Here is a 14,332-nt window from a genome sequence, read left to right on the forward strand (position 1 = left end):
TGCTTCTCAGAAGCTCCTCGCTGTCTTACTAACCAAGAATGGATCATTTGTAAATCATTCAATTATCTTGACTGAGTTCTTATTACTGGCTTGTGTGGGGTCTGACACCTCCTTCCCTGATCCCTAGAGGTATGTGTCATTTCTTAGATTTTTTGACTTGGTATTTGCCTGGAGAAATTATCTCTTTTACAAGGTCAAGAAAAAAAATTATTCAGCTTTTCTTGAAGTTGTGGTGAAAGTGAGAATTCTTTCCATCTTTGTGCATCCTGAATGGAGGCTAGAACTTCCTATGCTTATTTTCCTAGTGTATGGTTTGTTTTCTTACTTTAAATGGTATCTTTTGTTTATAGAACATTTTTATTTTAATGCAATTGTATTTGTTGATTTTTCCTTTATGATCTGTGCTTTTAAAGTTGGTCTGAGGAAGCCTTCCCTGTGCTGAGTTTTCAAGCATGCTTTTTTCTTGAATGGAGAAAAAAAAGTGAAACCACTGGAGAGAACAGTCTCCAGCTCTGGACCATTCATCAACCCTCCCCTTCATCATCACTTTTCTTCTGCTTGCTATGTCCATTCAGTATTTCGAGATCTTATTTTCATTATTTAAAAGTGAAGCTTTCACTTTTACTGTAGGATCTTGTCTCATAGGAAAACAGCAGCTCAGTGATAACCCCTTCCCTCAGCTCGTTCTATCTGCTGAAGTTTGTTGGCAACGCCCGCGTCGCCACGTAATCCGAGCCGAGCGGAGGGACTAGGGTTACACAAAAGACAACGCACAGAGAAAACACACAGTACACAGAATGCCGATCGGTGACAGATTGAGTTTTATTGCAACTCCAGGCTTTCTTTTATACTATGCCTAGCTCCTCCCAGTGTTCATCCAGTCTTCAAGTGGCCACCCTAAATCCTTCAAGTTCCTCCCAGTAGTGGCCACACTAAATCCCTTGAGTTCCTCCCAGTGTTTATCCAATCCTCTAGCGGCCACCCTAAATCCCTTGAGTTCCTCCCTGTGTTTATCCAATCCCTTGGCAGATAACTTGACAAATAGGAAGCAGGAACTTGCGGTTAAGCCAGTGGCTAGATGTATCAGGCCAAAATTGCTCACCCTGTTACCCTCTGAGAAACAAGCTAAGCTGTGGAGTTAATCCTTGGGAGACCGGGGCCTGCAGAAGTTGTCATCTTCTCCACTTATCTTCTTGAATATGTTTGCAGAAGATTCATTTCTCAATTATCTTTTCTCATTATATGCATCATTCTTTCAGTGACTTCATGCTTTTTTCATACAGAGCCATTCATGAATCGTCTCCTCGCCTCTCCTCTCCCCTCCCCTCTCCTCTCCTCTCCTCTCCTCTCCTCTCCTCTTTCCTCTTCTTTCATCTTACTTCAGTAGAATAGCTATCATCTAAAAAGCAAATATTAATAATCTGTGGATTTAATATCAAGGTCAACTCAACTCCATTTGCAGAGAATATCAAACTTGGCAAAAGTTAGTAGAGAATATCAATGTTAGAGGGTTTTTTATTTGTATATTGCTTCATAAAGGGTTTTAATTGAATTATCATTTTTTACTGTTTGTATATGAAAGGTCAGCCCAAATGTGTATATGTATATATACATAAATACTTAAAGTGAAAATTTCTGCAGAGGTGACATGCATCTTTATGAGAGTTTACACTTTTTTAACATAAACAGATGCCAAAATGGAATGAGATGTGCAAATGAATTCTTCATAAAATACTTGAGAAACAGAGTGAGACAGGGCAACATAGATGGGGAGAATTTGCAGATTGTTAACACGCCTGTGTAATACCTGTTCGCCAGAAGAGTCAGGAGCAGACCTACACAGGAAAAGCCCCAGCCAGTATTTCCGCGGAGAGGGTCTAGTCTAAGCTGAATGGAAAACAGCCGAGGAAAGATTGCACATTATTGGAATCCTGCATCAGCAGAAGTGGCCTGACTCATACTCCTGCCCTGTGTAATGATTGAGTGAGAGCAGTCTAGGCAGCACAGGGCCAGAGTGAGGATTACACAATGGGTCTGAAGACATGGCATCTGGAGGCCACAGCCACCTGTCATTCTCACAGCAAGACTTTGATGGAGAATTGAAAGGTTCAGGATTGCACATTCCATGATCTCACAGTGGATATATCATGGATCTTGCCTTACTCACAGATTATTTTGCTGTGACTTGTTGAAAACAAATTTATAGCAATTGCTTTAAGTTCCCAAAGGTCCTTATAGCATTCAATGTTTTCAGAATTAAATGTGACAATTTTGCGAAATTCCTGTTAAAAGTTGTACATGGGCCCAGTATGATAGCCTAGTGGCTAAATCCTCACCTTGCATCTGCCAGGATCCCATATGGGCACGGTTTCATGTCCTGGCTGCTCCACCGCCCCTCCAGTTCCCTGCTTGTAGCCCGGGAAAGCAGTTGAGGATGACCCAATACCTTGTGACCCTGTATCTGCATGGGAGACCTGGAAGAAGCTCCTGCCTCCTGGCTTTGGATAGACTCAGCTGTAGCCATTGTAGCTACCTTTGGGAGTGAACCAGTGGACGGAAGACCTTTCTTTCTGTCTCTCCTTCTCTCAGTAAATCTGACTTTCAATAAGATGAATTAAATCCTTTAAAAAAAAGTTCCACATGAATGTTCTCAGCTACAAAAAGGGTAACAGATTTTCAAATAGGAGAAAAAAGTAAATAAAAGGACAATTTATGTCTTGTCTCCATGCCTTCACAGAAGTTCAGACATTTCCTCTGTTTTCATTTTGCAATGTATTGAAGTAATCAGTCATGATTTGGGCTTTATTGATAATATGCTTAAACTTCATATATGGATCTCATGTTAATATGGGGAAAAAGTCTAAATTACAACACACCTTAGGATTTGGATGAATAAGTCAGTTTCATAAAATCTGTAACTTGTGAAACCAACCACAAATCCTCATCCTGTGTTTTTTAGTAGGAAAGAAAATGAGATCAAAGATAAATTGAAATGTTTTGTTTATCTTTGGTTAAACTCTTATTTCTATTATACCTATCATGTTACCTTCTTTTGTGTTTTGTTAGAATACTTTCTAGATTTTGATATCATTTCCTTTTCTGTTTTAAAGGGAGAGATCCATTAGGACGTTTTAAACATTCCATATAAAGTCATCTTAATAAATAAAATTGTTTTACTTTGTGGTGGGAGTTGTAAGTTTCGCCTTCATTGGAAGGACTTCCTTTTTTTACCTTTTATAACTTAGTCTGTAAGTCTGCCCTAAAAGAGGAGGAGAGCAAAGTGCCACAAAAATATATGAATATAGGTTTGCATTTCCATCCTCTACTGTTGAGTCTGCATTGTTAAAACCGCCCAAGCCACAACAGGAAAATCTTTTTTGTTGAAATGTATTGTAGCTACTCTGTATTTTGCTTGTTTAACCTTTTTCTTTAAAAAATATTTATTTGAAATTCAGAATTACCAGGGAGAACACACAAGAGGGAAAGAGATAGGCAGAATAGACAGAGATCTTTCATTTGCTGGTGATCTTTTCACTGCTGGTGGCAGTGGCCATGGCTGCGCCAGGCCAAAGTCAGGATCCAGAAGGCTTCTTTAGATCTGCCATTTGGGTCCCATGTACCTAGGCCATCTGTGGTTGCTTTAACAGTTGCATTAGCAGCTGGGGTTATGCCTACTACCCAAGTGGGGTGCTGACATTGCAGGCGATGGCTTCACCTGCTACTCCTGAGTCCTGGCCTCTGCTGATGCTTTTTTTTTTTTTACAGTAAGTTTATTGATTTATTTGAAATCTCCAACTGCACAGAGAGGAGAAACAAAGTTTACTCTGCTTTACTCTGATTCACTCCTGAATTGGTTGGAATGGCCAGGGCTGGACCAATCCAAAATCAGGGGCCAAGAGCTTTATACAGCTCTCTCATGTGGGTACCAGGGGCATAAATACTTGGGCGATGTTCCACTGTTTTTCCTTGGCCACTAGCAGGGAACTGGATTGAAAGTGGAACAACCAGGACATGAACTCAGCACCCACATGAGATGCAGGTATCACAGGCAGCAGTTTTACCCACTATACACATTGTCAGCCAGTCCTGTTTTTCCTTTTAGGATGGTTTCATCAGTTTGCTATAAAGGGTTTAACCGAAATGTAAGTTGTAGTGGTTGTTATTGGTCCTTCAGCAATGGCGATGGTGATGGAATTGGTGTTTTCCAATCAGAGACATTCTTATCTCAGGCTGAAGAGTGGTTTCTAATGAAACAGTTTTTGTTTTGTTTTGTTCTGTTGTCCTATGACTATACATGGTGTGGAAAACCTATTGCATTTTGGCCAGTTCTTCTGTATTTCTGACCTGCACTGCCAATATCACAACCTCTGGCCACATGGTTTGTATTTACCTGCTTCTAATCCAGCTCCTGGGAAATCATTAGATGATGACCCAAGTAGTTAGACACCTATCACTCATGTGGTAGACCAGATTGAGACTCCTGGCCTCAACCAAGAACAACCCCAATTCTTTTAGCTATTTGAGGAAGTAAACCAGCAGATAGAAAGTCTCTTTCTCTCTTTGTCTCCCTGCCTTTCTCCTTAACTTTGCCTTTCTCGTAAATAAAATTAAACTGAGCGAACATTTCTATGTTCGTTTATGTGACAGATGTTATCTAAATTTAAAGAGACTGGTCCATGTTGCTACAGGACGCCTTGAAAAGTGGCTGCTTCTGGATTTATGATGGAACATGCAAATCCACCTGCCATCCATTAGATCACCTCTTTTCCCTTTGGAGATTTCCGGTCCTAGAGAGTAGCACATAGCACAATTGTCACACATCTGACCCCCAGTCTCATCTCTCTGGCTCTACTTCTGGTCCCAGCCTAATAACATTGGGAGTATCATCAATCCACATAGTACAAATTCTAGGATTTGGTCAATAAGGCGTAGCCCCACGATACATTAAATGAGCAATGAAGCATTTAGAATATTTCTTTTTCCTCCAACCTGTTTTGAAATTTGTTCTATGGTGATAAATATTGCTCAGAATCTATAGGAAAATGTTATTTTAAATAATTTGAAACAATGTTTCAAAATGATGGTCTTTATTACAACCCTTTTACTAAGACATAGAAAAGGTTATTCAGTGTCTAAGAGAATGTATTCATCTTTTCCCTTCTTTCCTCTTCTGTACTTTTTAATATAGTTCCTCTTTCTTGCTTAACTTTTTTTTTGTAAAAATGCAAAATGTGATGGGAACTAAGCTACAGTTATGTGATATTGAAGAGAAAATATGCTATTAAGAAAGCACTTTAGCAAGTAAAACCTAGAGAAATTGAGTTCCTACCACATACCTATGTGTGAGACCTTGGTTTACTTCTTGATATTGACTCTGACACAACTTTGACCATTGAGAGCTTTCAGGGAGTGAATCAGTACACGAAGGTTCTTTCTCTTTGCCTCTGTGTCTTTTTCTCCACCGCTTAAAAAACATACATAAAATAAACTAGCATGGCTTCAAGATCATTTTTTTCAAATGTACCATATCAGCTAAAGACATTCCTCTTGACATTACCTTATGTACCTGCAGTTTCTCACCAGAATATTCTTTTATGACACCAAGATGCTATTTGGTATGTCACTCAATAATGAGTAAACAATACTCCACTGCAGGCATCTAATGTTGAACATACTGTACTTTGTGTCTTCATCATGTAATGACCCCAGGTTTTCTATGTGTGTTGGTACTCTTGCCTTTCTAGTTAACCATAATCCTTTTGTGTGATTTTGTGTGCCTCTTAGATTATCCTTTATAGTGTAAGTGGTATAGAGCACTAATGGGTATCTGTTGTTGTAATGATCAGTAAAAACCGCTGCTCAATTTAATCTAACTGGATTATACTTACCAGTCACCTCCTCCCCTCAAGAAAGGAAGAGAGAACCAAAAATATTTTCTGATTATTATGACCATTTGGCTTGTTACTATCTGCACTGGAACAAAAGACATGGGAACTGGACCAAGCAGCTCCTATCCATAAAAACTGTTTCTTTTACAAGTGCATCTTTTTATGATATACAATAACCACAACCTATTCTTATCTATGGTCACTAAACCATAAAATTTTCAAATACATACAGAAAAGGAACTGTTGTACCTAGCCATAACCACAGGCAAATGCTATATTTGCCAGCTAGAGAAACAATTGTTTGGGGGAGCTTTGTAACTAATTTTTCTAAGTATGTGCTTTAGTAATCAATATCTGATCTTATGTTTGTTGCCAACGCAATTAAAGTAGAACTGAAGTGAGTAGAATCACAGAAGTTTGACAGGCAATCCTAGTTTGGTTTAGTTGGCTCTATTCTGTCTGTAGTTGAAGTGATTTTTCAAGTAGTGAGCTTGTTTTAAATGGGTAATATTCTTAATGTAGGAGCCTGTTAATGAGGTGTTCTAGGTAACTGATTCTAGTCAGTTATGGTTAGTCGTCTTGTTTTACCCAAATTTGTTCAAGTACACAGATCCCCAAGTACAGAGTTGCCATTTATATTATTTATTGTCAGTGTACTGAGTTATTTTTCTTAAATTCATTTATACCGCTTTATTTAATTCTCTTAATTTTTTAGAGATATTTATTTATGTATTTGGTTAGAAAATCAGGAATATACATACATACACAAGACTAATTTTCTTGTCCATTTTTCAAATACTGTCATCACCTGTGCATGGACCAGGCAAAAGCTGGAAACCAAGAACCCTGGGTCTCTCAGGGGTAGCAGGAACCAATGTACTGGGGCTAAAACCTGCTATGTTCCAGGGTCTGCATTAGCACAAAGCTAAAATCAAAAGCAGAATCAAAACCCAACATAATTCAGACACAGAAAGCATTGTCCCAGGGGACATTTTTTTTTTACATTTTATTATTACTATATCATTTTATGATACAGTTCCATAGGCTCCTGGAATTTCCCTAATCCAAGCCCTCATCCACCCCTGACGCCTAGTTCCTCTATATCATTACTAAAGTATAGTTCTTCATACACAGTCATATGTCCATCATTGCAGGCATGGACAATGGCAGAGAGTCCAGGATCCTATTGTCAAGAAATAGTAAGCAGATTCATTGTGAGTCCATGTTTGGAAGTAGAAATGCATACTACATTGTACCCTCACATCTGGATATGTTAGTCTCCATTTCACAGCTACTGTACATCCCCTCAAATGAAAAGTCATAATACAAAATCAACAATAGAAAGAAAAATAGAAATTCACATTGCCATGAAGTTAAATAACATGTTACTAGATATGACAGTCTCCATTACACAGCTACTATATATCCCCTTAAATGAAGAGCCACAAAACAAAATCAACATCAGGGAGAAAAGAATTAACAACACCAAGAATTAAATAACATGCTACTAAATGACTAATGTGTAGCTGAAGAAATAAAAATCAAGAACCTTCTTGAAGAAAATGATGCTACTGTATGATCTGAGTCATTGAATGATTTAATCAGAAGAAAGTGTTTTGAAGAAATGAAACTAACTGAAAACATCAAATCCCATGCAATATAGTTTCCACCGATTTTTTGGTGAAATGTGTCTCTTCTAGACAACAAATAGATCGGTTTTGTTTTTTAATCCAGTCTACTAATCTATGACATTTGATTGAGGTTAAGCCATTTACATTCAGGGTTAATATGTATGGATGGTACTTTGGTCCTGTCATTTTGGATTGGGTTATTCATTGCTTTAGTCTTCTGTTGTCATTTTACTAAGATGTTCTTCCCCTTTGCATTTGGTTTTGGTAGGTGCTATTCCTCTTCTCTGTCAAGAGAACATCTTGAAGTATCATTTGTAGGGCAGGTTTGGAAGAGGCATACTCTTTTAACTTTTCTTTACTGTGGAAGAATCTTATTTCATTTTCTTTTTTTTTAAAGATTTATTTATTATTATTATTGGAAAGCCGGATATACATAGAGAAGGAGAGACAGAGAGGAAGATCTTCCATCTGATGATTCCCTCCCCAAGTGAGCCGCAGTAGGCCGATGCGCACCGATCCAAAGCCGGGAACCTGGAACCTCTTCTAGGTCTCCCACACGGGTGCAGGGTCCCAAAGCTTTGGCCATCCTCGACTGCTTTCCCAGGCCACAAGCAGGGAGCTGGATGGGAAGTGGAGCTGCCAGGATTAGAACCGGCGTCCATATGGGATCCCGGGCCTTTCAAGGCGAGGACTTTAGCTGCTAGGCCACGCTGCCGGGCCCTTATTTTATTTTCAAAGACAAAAGAAAGCTTTGCTGGATATGTTATCCTAGGCTGACAATTTTTTTCTTTTAGAATCTGGCATATATCACTCCATTCTCTTCTTGCCTGTAGAGTTTCCTGTGAGTTTAATTGGCATTCCTTTATATGTCAACTGATGTTTTTTTTTACGTGCACACTGAAGGATCTTTTCCTTATATTCAATTGAAGAGAGCTTGATGATCATGTGTCTTGGTGAAGATTTCTTTTGATCAGGCTTGTTGGGAGTTCTGTGCCCCTCCTGGATCTTGTTTCCCAGTTCTTTCTCCAGATTAGGGAAATTTTCCTTTATTATTTCATTAAATACATTTGCAAACTCACCTTCTCTTTCTGCACCTTCTGGGACTCCCATTAACTCTTTTTTTTTTTTTTTTTTTTAAAGATTTATTCATTTTATTACAGCCAGATATATACAGAGGAGAGACAGAGAGGAAGATCTTCCATCCGATGATTCACTCCCCAAGTGAGCCGCAACGGGCCGATGCGCGCCGATCCGAAGCCGGGAACCTGGAACCTCTTCCAGGTCTCCCACGCGGGTGCAGGGTCCCAATGCATTGGGCCGTCCTCAACTGCTTTCCCAGGCCACAAGCAGGGAGCTGGATGGGAAGTGGAGCTGCCGGGATTAGAACCGGCGCCCATATGGGATCCCGGGGCTTTCAAGGCGAGGACTTTAGCCGCTAGACCACGCCGCCGGGCCCTCCCATTAACTCTTATATTAGGCCTCTTAATAGTGTCTTTCAATTCTTGAATTTTTTTTGGCCTGATCCAGCTCTGCTTCCAGCTTTGTGTTTGCTTCCCCCTGATGACAGGAAATATCTTCTAATTCTGAGATTCTTTCTTCTGCTTGCTTCATTCTATTTTGGAGACTCTCCACTGTACTTTTAATTTGCTCTACTGTGTTCTCAATTTCTGATATATCAGCCTTGATTTGCTTTCTTGCTTCGTTAAATTCTTTGAACTCTTGTATATGCTTCTCATTGTTGATCAGAAGCTTTAAAATGAGTCTTATGGATTCTGTGTCCCCCATTTTCTCAATGTCTTTCTCAGTTAACTCTGATGTTGGCATAAGGTTTTGCTCCTTTGCAGGGGAGTTTTCAGTAATATTCATTGTGCCTTTGTCTCTTCTTTTGCTCCTGGTCATTGTACTTCTGCTTAGCAGAGTCTTCCCCTTGGGGTATATTTCTAAGTTCTGTCACCACCAGGTCTACAGTTTGAGTTTACTTGTTGCCATTGGTACACAGTTCTTTGCTTGCAGCTAATCATGCCACCCCATGCAGCGAGTTCCAGGTCTGGGTTCTTATGTTAGATTTCCACCAAGAACTCTGTAGCCCGAGGTTGCACTGTTGTCTGTACAACCTTTCTCCCACTTCCAGTTGGAGGAGGTCCCAGCATTAGAGAGACACCAGGTGTCCTCTATAATTAGGTTGTTGGTGGCGCTGATCTTGTTGGAACCTGTGGGACGTTAGGTCTGGGTGCAACATGGACCTATTTTGACCCATACGATGCCACAGTTGGTATTATTTTCCTGTGGTACCAGGAAATCCATGGAACTCAGTGAGTTCCTGCAAGCTCAGCACATGCGCAGTTCACTGTTGTCCCCTGCAGTCCTAAAGCATTTTCCACAGTGTACAAAATGGTGCCTGACATACCACTACTAGAGTTCTTGATCTGCTGGCCTTCAGATCTGAGGGCTACCCAGACCTGTCTTGGGTGGAACCTGTAGAATGCCACGTTGCTGCAGTTCACTGAGTCAGAAATGAGTTCAATCCCAGCTCAGTTGCCTTCTTACGCAAAATGGTGCCCAGTTCGGCTCTAGGGGGCTGACTGGGCTGTGAAATCCACCTTGTTCTCACACTGCCCATCTGTGATCTGCTGCTCTGTCTGTGCTCCTGGTCAAATCAAATGGACCAGCAGGATGGACGGTTCTTTGTTCACCTCCCAAGCTCGCAGTGAAAGTCCCATCCCATCTGGTTGCTGGTGGAGTTCTGGCTGCTGGTGGAGTTGAGATGGCCATTAGCTGAATGCCACTGGAGTGTCAGTCACTGCAACACCGCACCGTTTTGTCTGCTGCTTTCCTGTGTCTGTCAGTCTCCAGGTACCCCTCTGCTGTTGTTTTGTCCTATCCTATTTCCTGGAATGTGGCCTCTCTGCCTTCATCGTGATTAGATGTTTCTCCGTCCATTTAAACATATCCTTACCCTTCCGCCATCTTGATTCTCCCCCGAAAGGACATTTTAAACCACTCTGTTACACTGCCACTCTTTTCAAGTTTTAAAATGGTGGATCTGAAAAGAGATGGTCACACAATTTGGTAACATTTAAAATCTTAAGAGCCAGTTCATACAGGAATTGATTGCAAATCGCTACAGATATTATCTTACTGTTAGCAGTTTGTCTTAAATCTTTGAGAAAGCATGGTGCAATGAATATGTTCATCATCAGAAAGACATCTAGAGTTAATGCTAAATAAATTAGGTAGAGCTTTCTTGAAATAGTTTCAAAACCGGTGGATTTGGTTTAATTGTTGGTGTAATGGCCCTTTACTTTCTGCATTCATTTTTGCCAAATTAGTTTTTAAATCAAGAGTTGAATTATAAATGAAACTGCTTCGTTAAGTACAACAAAAAGTGAATTTGGTGATTTGTGAAGTTTGAGACCATATCAGTATTCAAAACATTACTTGGCTGTTGCTATATAATTAAAAAGCAATCAGTAGACATTGTATGAATTTTAATTCCATTGGTAACTTGATTTAAAGCGACATGATAATATTCACCTTGGTTAAACAGATGAATACTTTGACATGATACTATTTGCTCTTGCTAAAGTAGATGCATAGTAAAAAAAGCAGCCCCTGCAACTATCTGCTCTTTCAGAGAATTGAAGAAAATGTGCCTTTGGTTTTACAAGTAACTCAGTGAGCTTGCAGTTATTGTTTTGAGAATACCTATTTAACCCAAGAGTCACAGTTCTGTAACCTTGCAAAGTGTCGCTGAAAATATGTGTGGGACCGGCTGGGAGGTTATTTTAAGAAAATTTGAGGATTATTCTTAACCTTATATAAACTTCAAAGTAACTGATAGCCTCATTCTTAATGTTTTCTAAGTGCAGAATTTCAGAGTTCAACAAGAGGCCTCTAATGTGAAGATACATCTACATTAAACCCGGAATCACTGGTCAGTTATATTTGGAAAGCAAATCTTGGAAAAATTAAACATTTGTGAAATTCCATCATGGAAATCAAAGAAGAAGGAACATCAGAAGAAGGCCAGCACTTTCTTCCCACAACCCAGGCAAATGACCCTGCAAACTCCCAGTTCACCAGTAAGCATGTGTGCCCCTCTTCTGTAGTTCTCTGAAGATGCAAATTTAGTAGATGAAATCATTAAGTAAATACATGTGTATTCATACACTTTGGGTTCTAACAGCATACGTAAGAGTGCCTAAACTGTACTTCTCTTTTTGATGTTGTGTATACTAGAGATGTTTCCTATCTTTTACATGGTAAGGTAGGTGATAGTCCATCAAAAGTGAAATATCAAATAGTAGAATCAAGGTTCTTTAATATGTACTAACATACTAATAAATTCCTTCTAAACACTTGCCCTGGACACTGCTAAATTTTTTAAAATGTCTTCCATTTGAAATGCACAGATATTTATGTGCAAGTATTTTTTGGAACATAGAAATTTTCGAAACCAAAAGCACTTGATCTGAAAGCACTAGGAAGAAATTACTAGATTGGAATCATAGACTTCCTGTTGTACCTGAGAGCACTAAGTCATATAATTAGAATAGGACTGGAGATTTAGCTGAGACTTACACTTTCACATTATAATTGGTTTTTGTGCCATTTAAGTAATTAAAAACATTGGAAGACGTTTAAAATTCCAGGGTACAGATTTTATTGTTTAGTACGAATTGTGTCTTTTCAAGAGATTCTTGCGGCCCAATTATTTAGCACTGGTAACTATGTGCCTAACCTCCTCTTTTGATTTATATTACAAAAATAATTTTTTGAAAATAGTATTGGATGGGTGCATGTTTGAGAAATGTTTTTGTCAGGGCTTACAGCAGAGTTAATTGTTAATAACCTTTTAAAGAATTCAGACTGTTTGAAGTTCACAAAAACCTACCTAATGATTGTCACTCTAACTGCTCTTGAAAGTCTGAAATTGTTAACCACAGCATTGTTAAATATCAGCAGGAGGGAGCAAACAGTTGTCTTGGAAAAAAAATTTTAACTCTGAGAATAAAAATGATTCGTACAAATACATGGCTTTGCAATGTTTAAGTGACCAAATGACAGTAATTTACCTGACGTCTGATCAATGCACAAGGGAAAACAAGGAAAGGATTTTTATAATAATCTTACATTTATTGACAAGTGACTTACTTTACCATACTTCTTTAGCTGCTTCTGAGTTGCAGCAAAGAACATCTCATGCATACACACTGTCCTCATCTACTTTGTTGGAGAAACACTTTTACCCCAGCCCATGTGTGGTCTTCAGACTGCCCTCTACCACATAATGAGTGATTTTAACCAAATCACTGTACCTTCTCACCATTAGGTGTTCCCACTTTCATACCTTTGTTCTCAGATTGATTTCCGCCCAAATTGACCCTACCTTGTTTATCTGTGTTGTTATGTTTCTAGAAAAGGAAATGCAGAATAGGCTGTTAGTTTGAACTGTGAATAAGTACACAGCATATGCAACACCATGTAATTTCAGCCATAACCCAACTAATCCATTTAGTTCATGATTTATTATTCATGGCAGATCAGAGTTACCTTGAAAGGAAGACCCTTTGAGAACAGTATTTGGTGAGGTAGTGGTTCTTGAAGTTTTAGTATGTCTGTCTGCATCCTAAAGAAACCAATACAATTAAGAAATATGTTTTGTATTTGTTATGGCTTATGAAAAATATTTCTCACTTTCCTTATGATTATAGAGCTAAATAAAGCAATGAAATCTTACAATATCTGATTAGTACTGCAAGAGATATTTCTTCCACTGAGAATTAGTTATTTCTAAGCTTGATTAACCAAATTTTAGTGAAATATAGTAAAAAATATTGACATATTCTTGGTAATGAGTTTTTCTTTTTAATTTGCACCTGTTATCTATAGGTATCCAGAAGACTCCAAATGAACCACAGTTAGAATTCATACTTGGTAAGGAATTATACTTTATTCATATCAATAAGTGTAATGAGAATTTATATAGTAACCAGTAAGTTCTAGGTTTGTTACTGAAATCATTAAATGTTTATAGACGTTCCTGAAAAAGGTTATATATATGAAGTCGACACTACATATAGGTGTTATTTTCCAAAATTTGTAAGAAAGAACTTGCACTATGGTGCAGATTGGTTTAGTCCCCAACATCAAGTGGTTCACTAGTGAGACACTTCTGCATCTCATTGAAGTCTGCTCACCATAGATCCCATGCTTGGCACTCATTCTGATACAGTGCTGTGTTTGGTTACTGATTTCTAGAAACCAATAGATGTGTATTTTTTTCTCCTTGGGCTGGAGACTGGCAACAAGTAGAGCTTCACTTTGTGTTATGTTATTACAAAGTTCTTATTCCACTTTCTGTTTAAAAATACTCCTTATTCATTTGTACATGTTGATTTTCTACGGAGAGACTTGACATTTGGAAACTGAACATTAAATTCGAACTTTGACTTGATTTAGCTGCTCTAAAGATCTGGCATGTGTCGAGAAAAGTAATTTTCTTTAGGGCTCTATTTTAATTACTCATTCTGAGACTGGCCCACTGCTTCACTAGTGGGTGGAAACCACTTGGTATCTGATTCAAATGCATGGTTACAATAAATGTCAAAGGAAAATTATTGCTCAAAAGTATTTAATTAAGGTAAAAATGTGGCTTATCAATATTTCTACCATTTTTTCCCTCTTAAAGTTCTGAGATATTTTGAAAGGTCACGCTTTGGAAATAATTTCACAGATGAACACATATACCAACATATGCATATGCAGTTTCACATACTGAGATCAGATATGTGTTATCATCCACATTTTTAT

General features: G+C 38.6%; 1 protein-coding gene across 4 annotated transcripts in view; it reads left to right on the forward strand.

Moving 5' to 3' along the window:
• The first annotated feature begins 11,387 nt into the window (after positions 1-11,387).
• INPP4B (inositol polyphosphate-4-phosphatase type II B) overlaps positions 11,388-14,332 on the forward strand; it is a 378,253-nt gene continuing 375,308 nt past the window's right edge. For all 4 annotated transcript variants that reach the window (XM_004588140.2, XM_058666822.1, XM_012927832.3 and 1 more), the window contains exons 1-2: positions 11,388-11,601; positions 13,412-13,456. In XM_004588140.2, coding sequence (XP_004588197.2) covers positions 11,511-11,601; positions 13,412-13,456 — 136 coding nt within the window. In that variant the 5' untranslated portion in view covers positions 11,388-11,510. The remainder of the gene's footprint in view (positions 11,602-13,411; positions 13,457-14,332) is intronic.

This window comes from Ochotona princeps, chromosome 7, assembly GCF_030435755.1.
Source record: "Ochotona princeps isolate mOchPri1 chromosome 7, mOchPri1.hap1, whole genome shotgun sequence".
In the NCBI taxonomy this organism is placed as follows: domain Eukaryota; kingdom Metazoa; phylum Chordata; class Mammalia; order Lagomorpha; family Ochotonidae; genus Ochotona; species Ochotona princeps.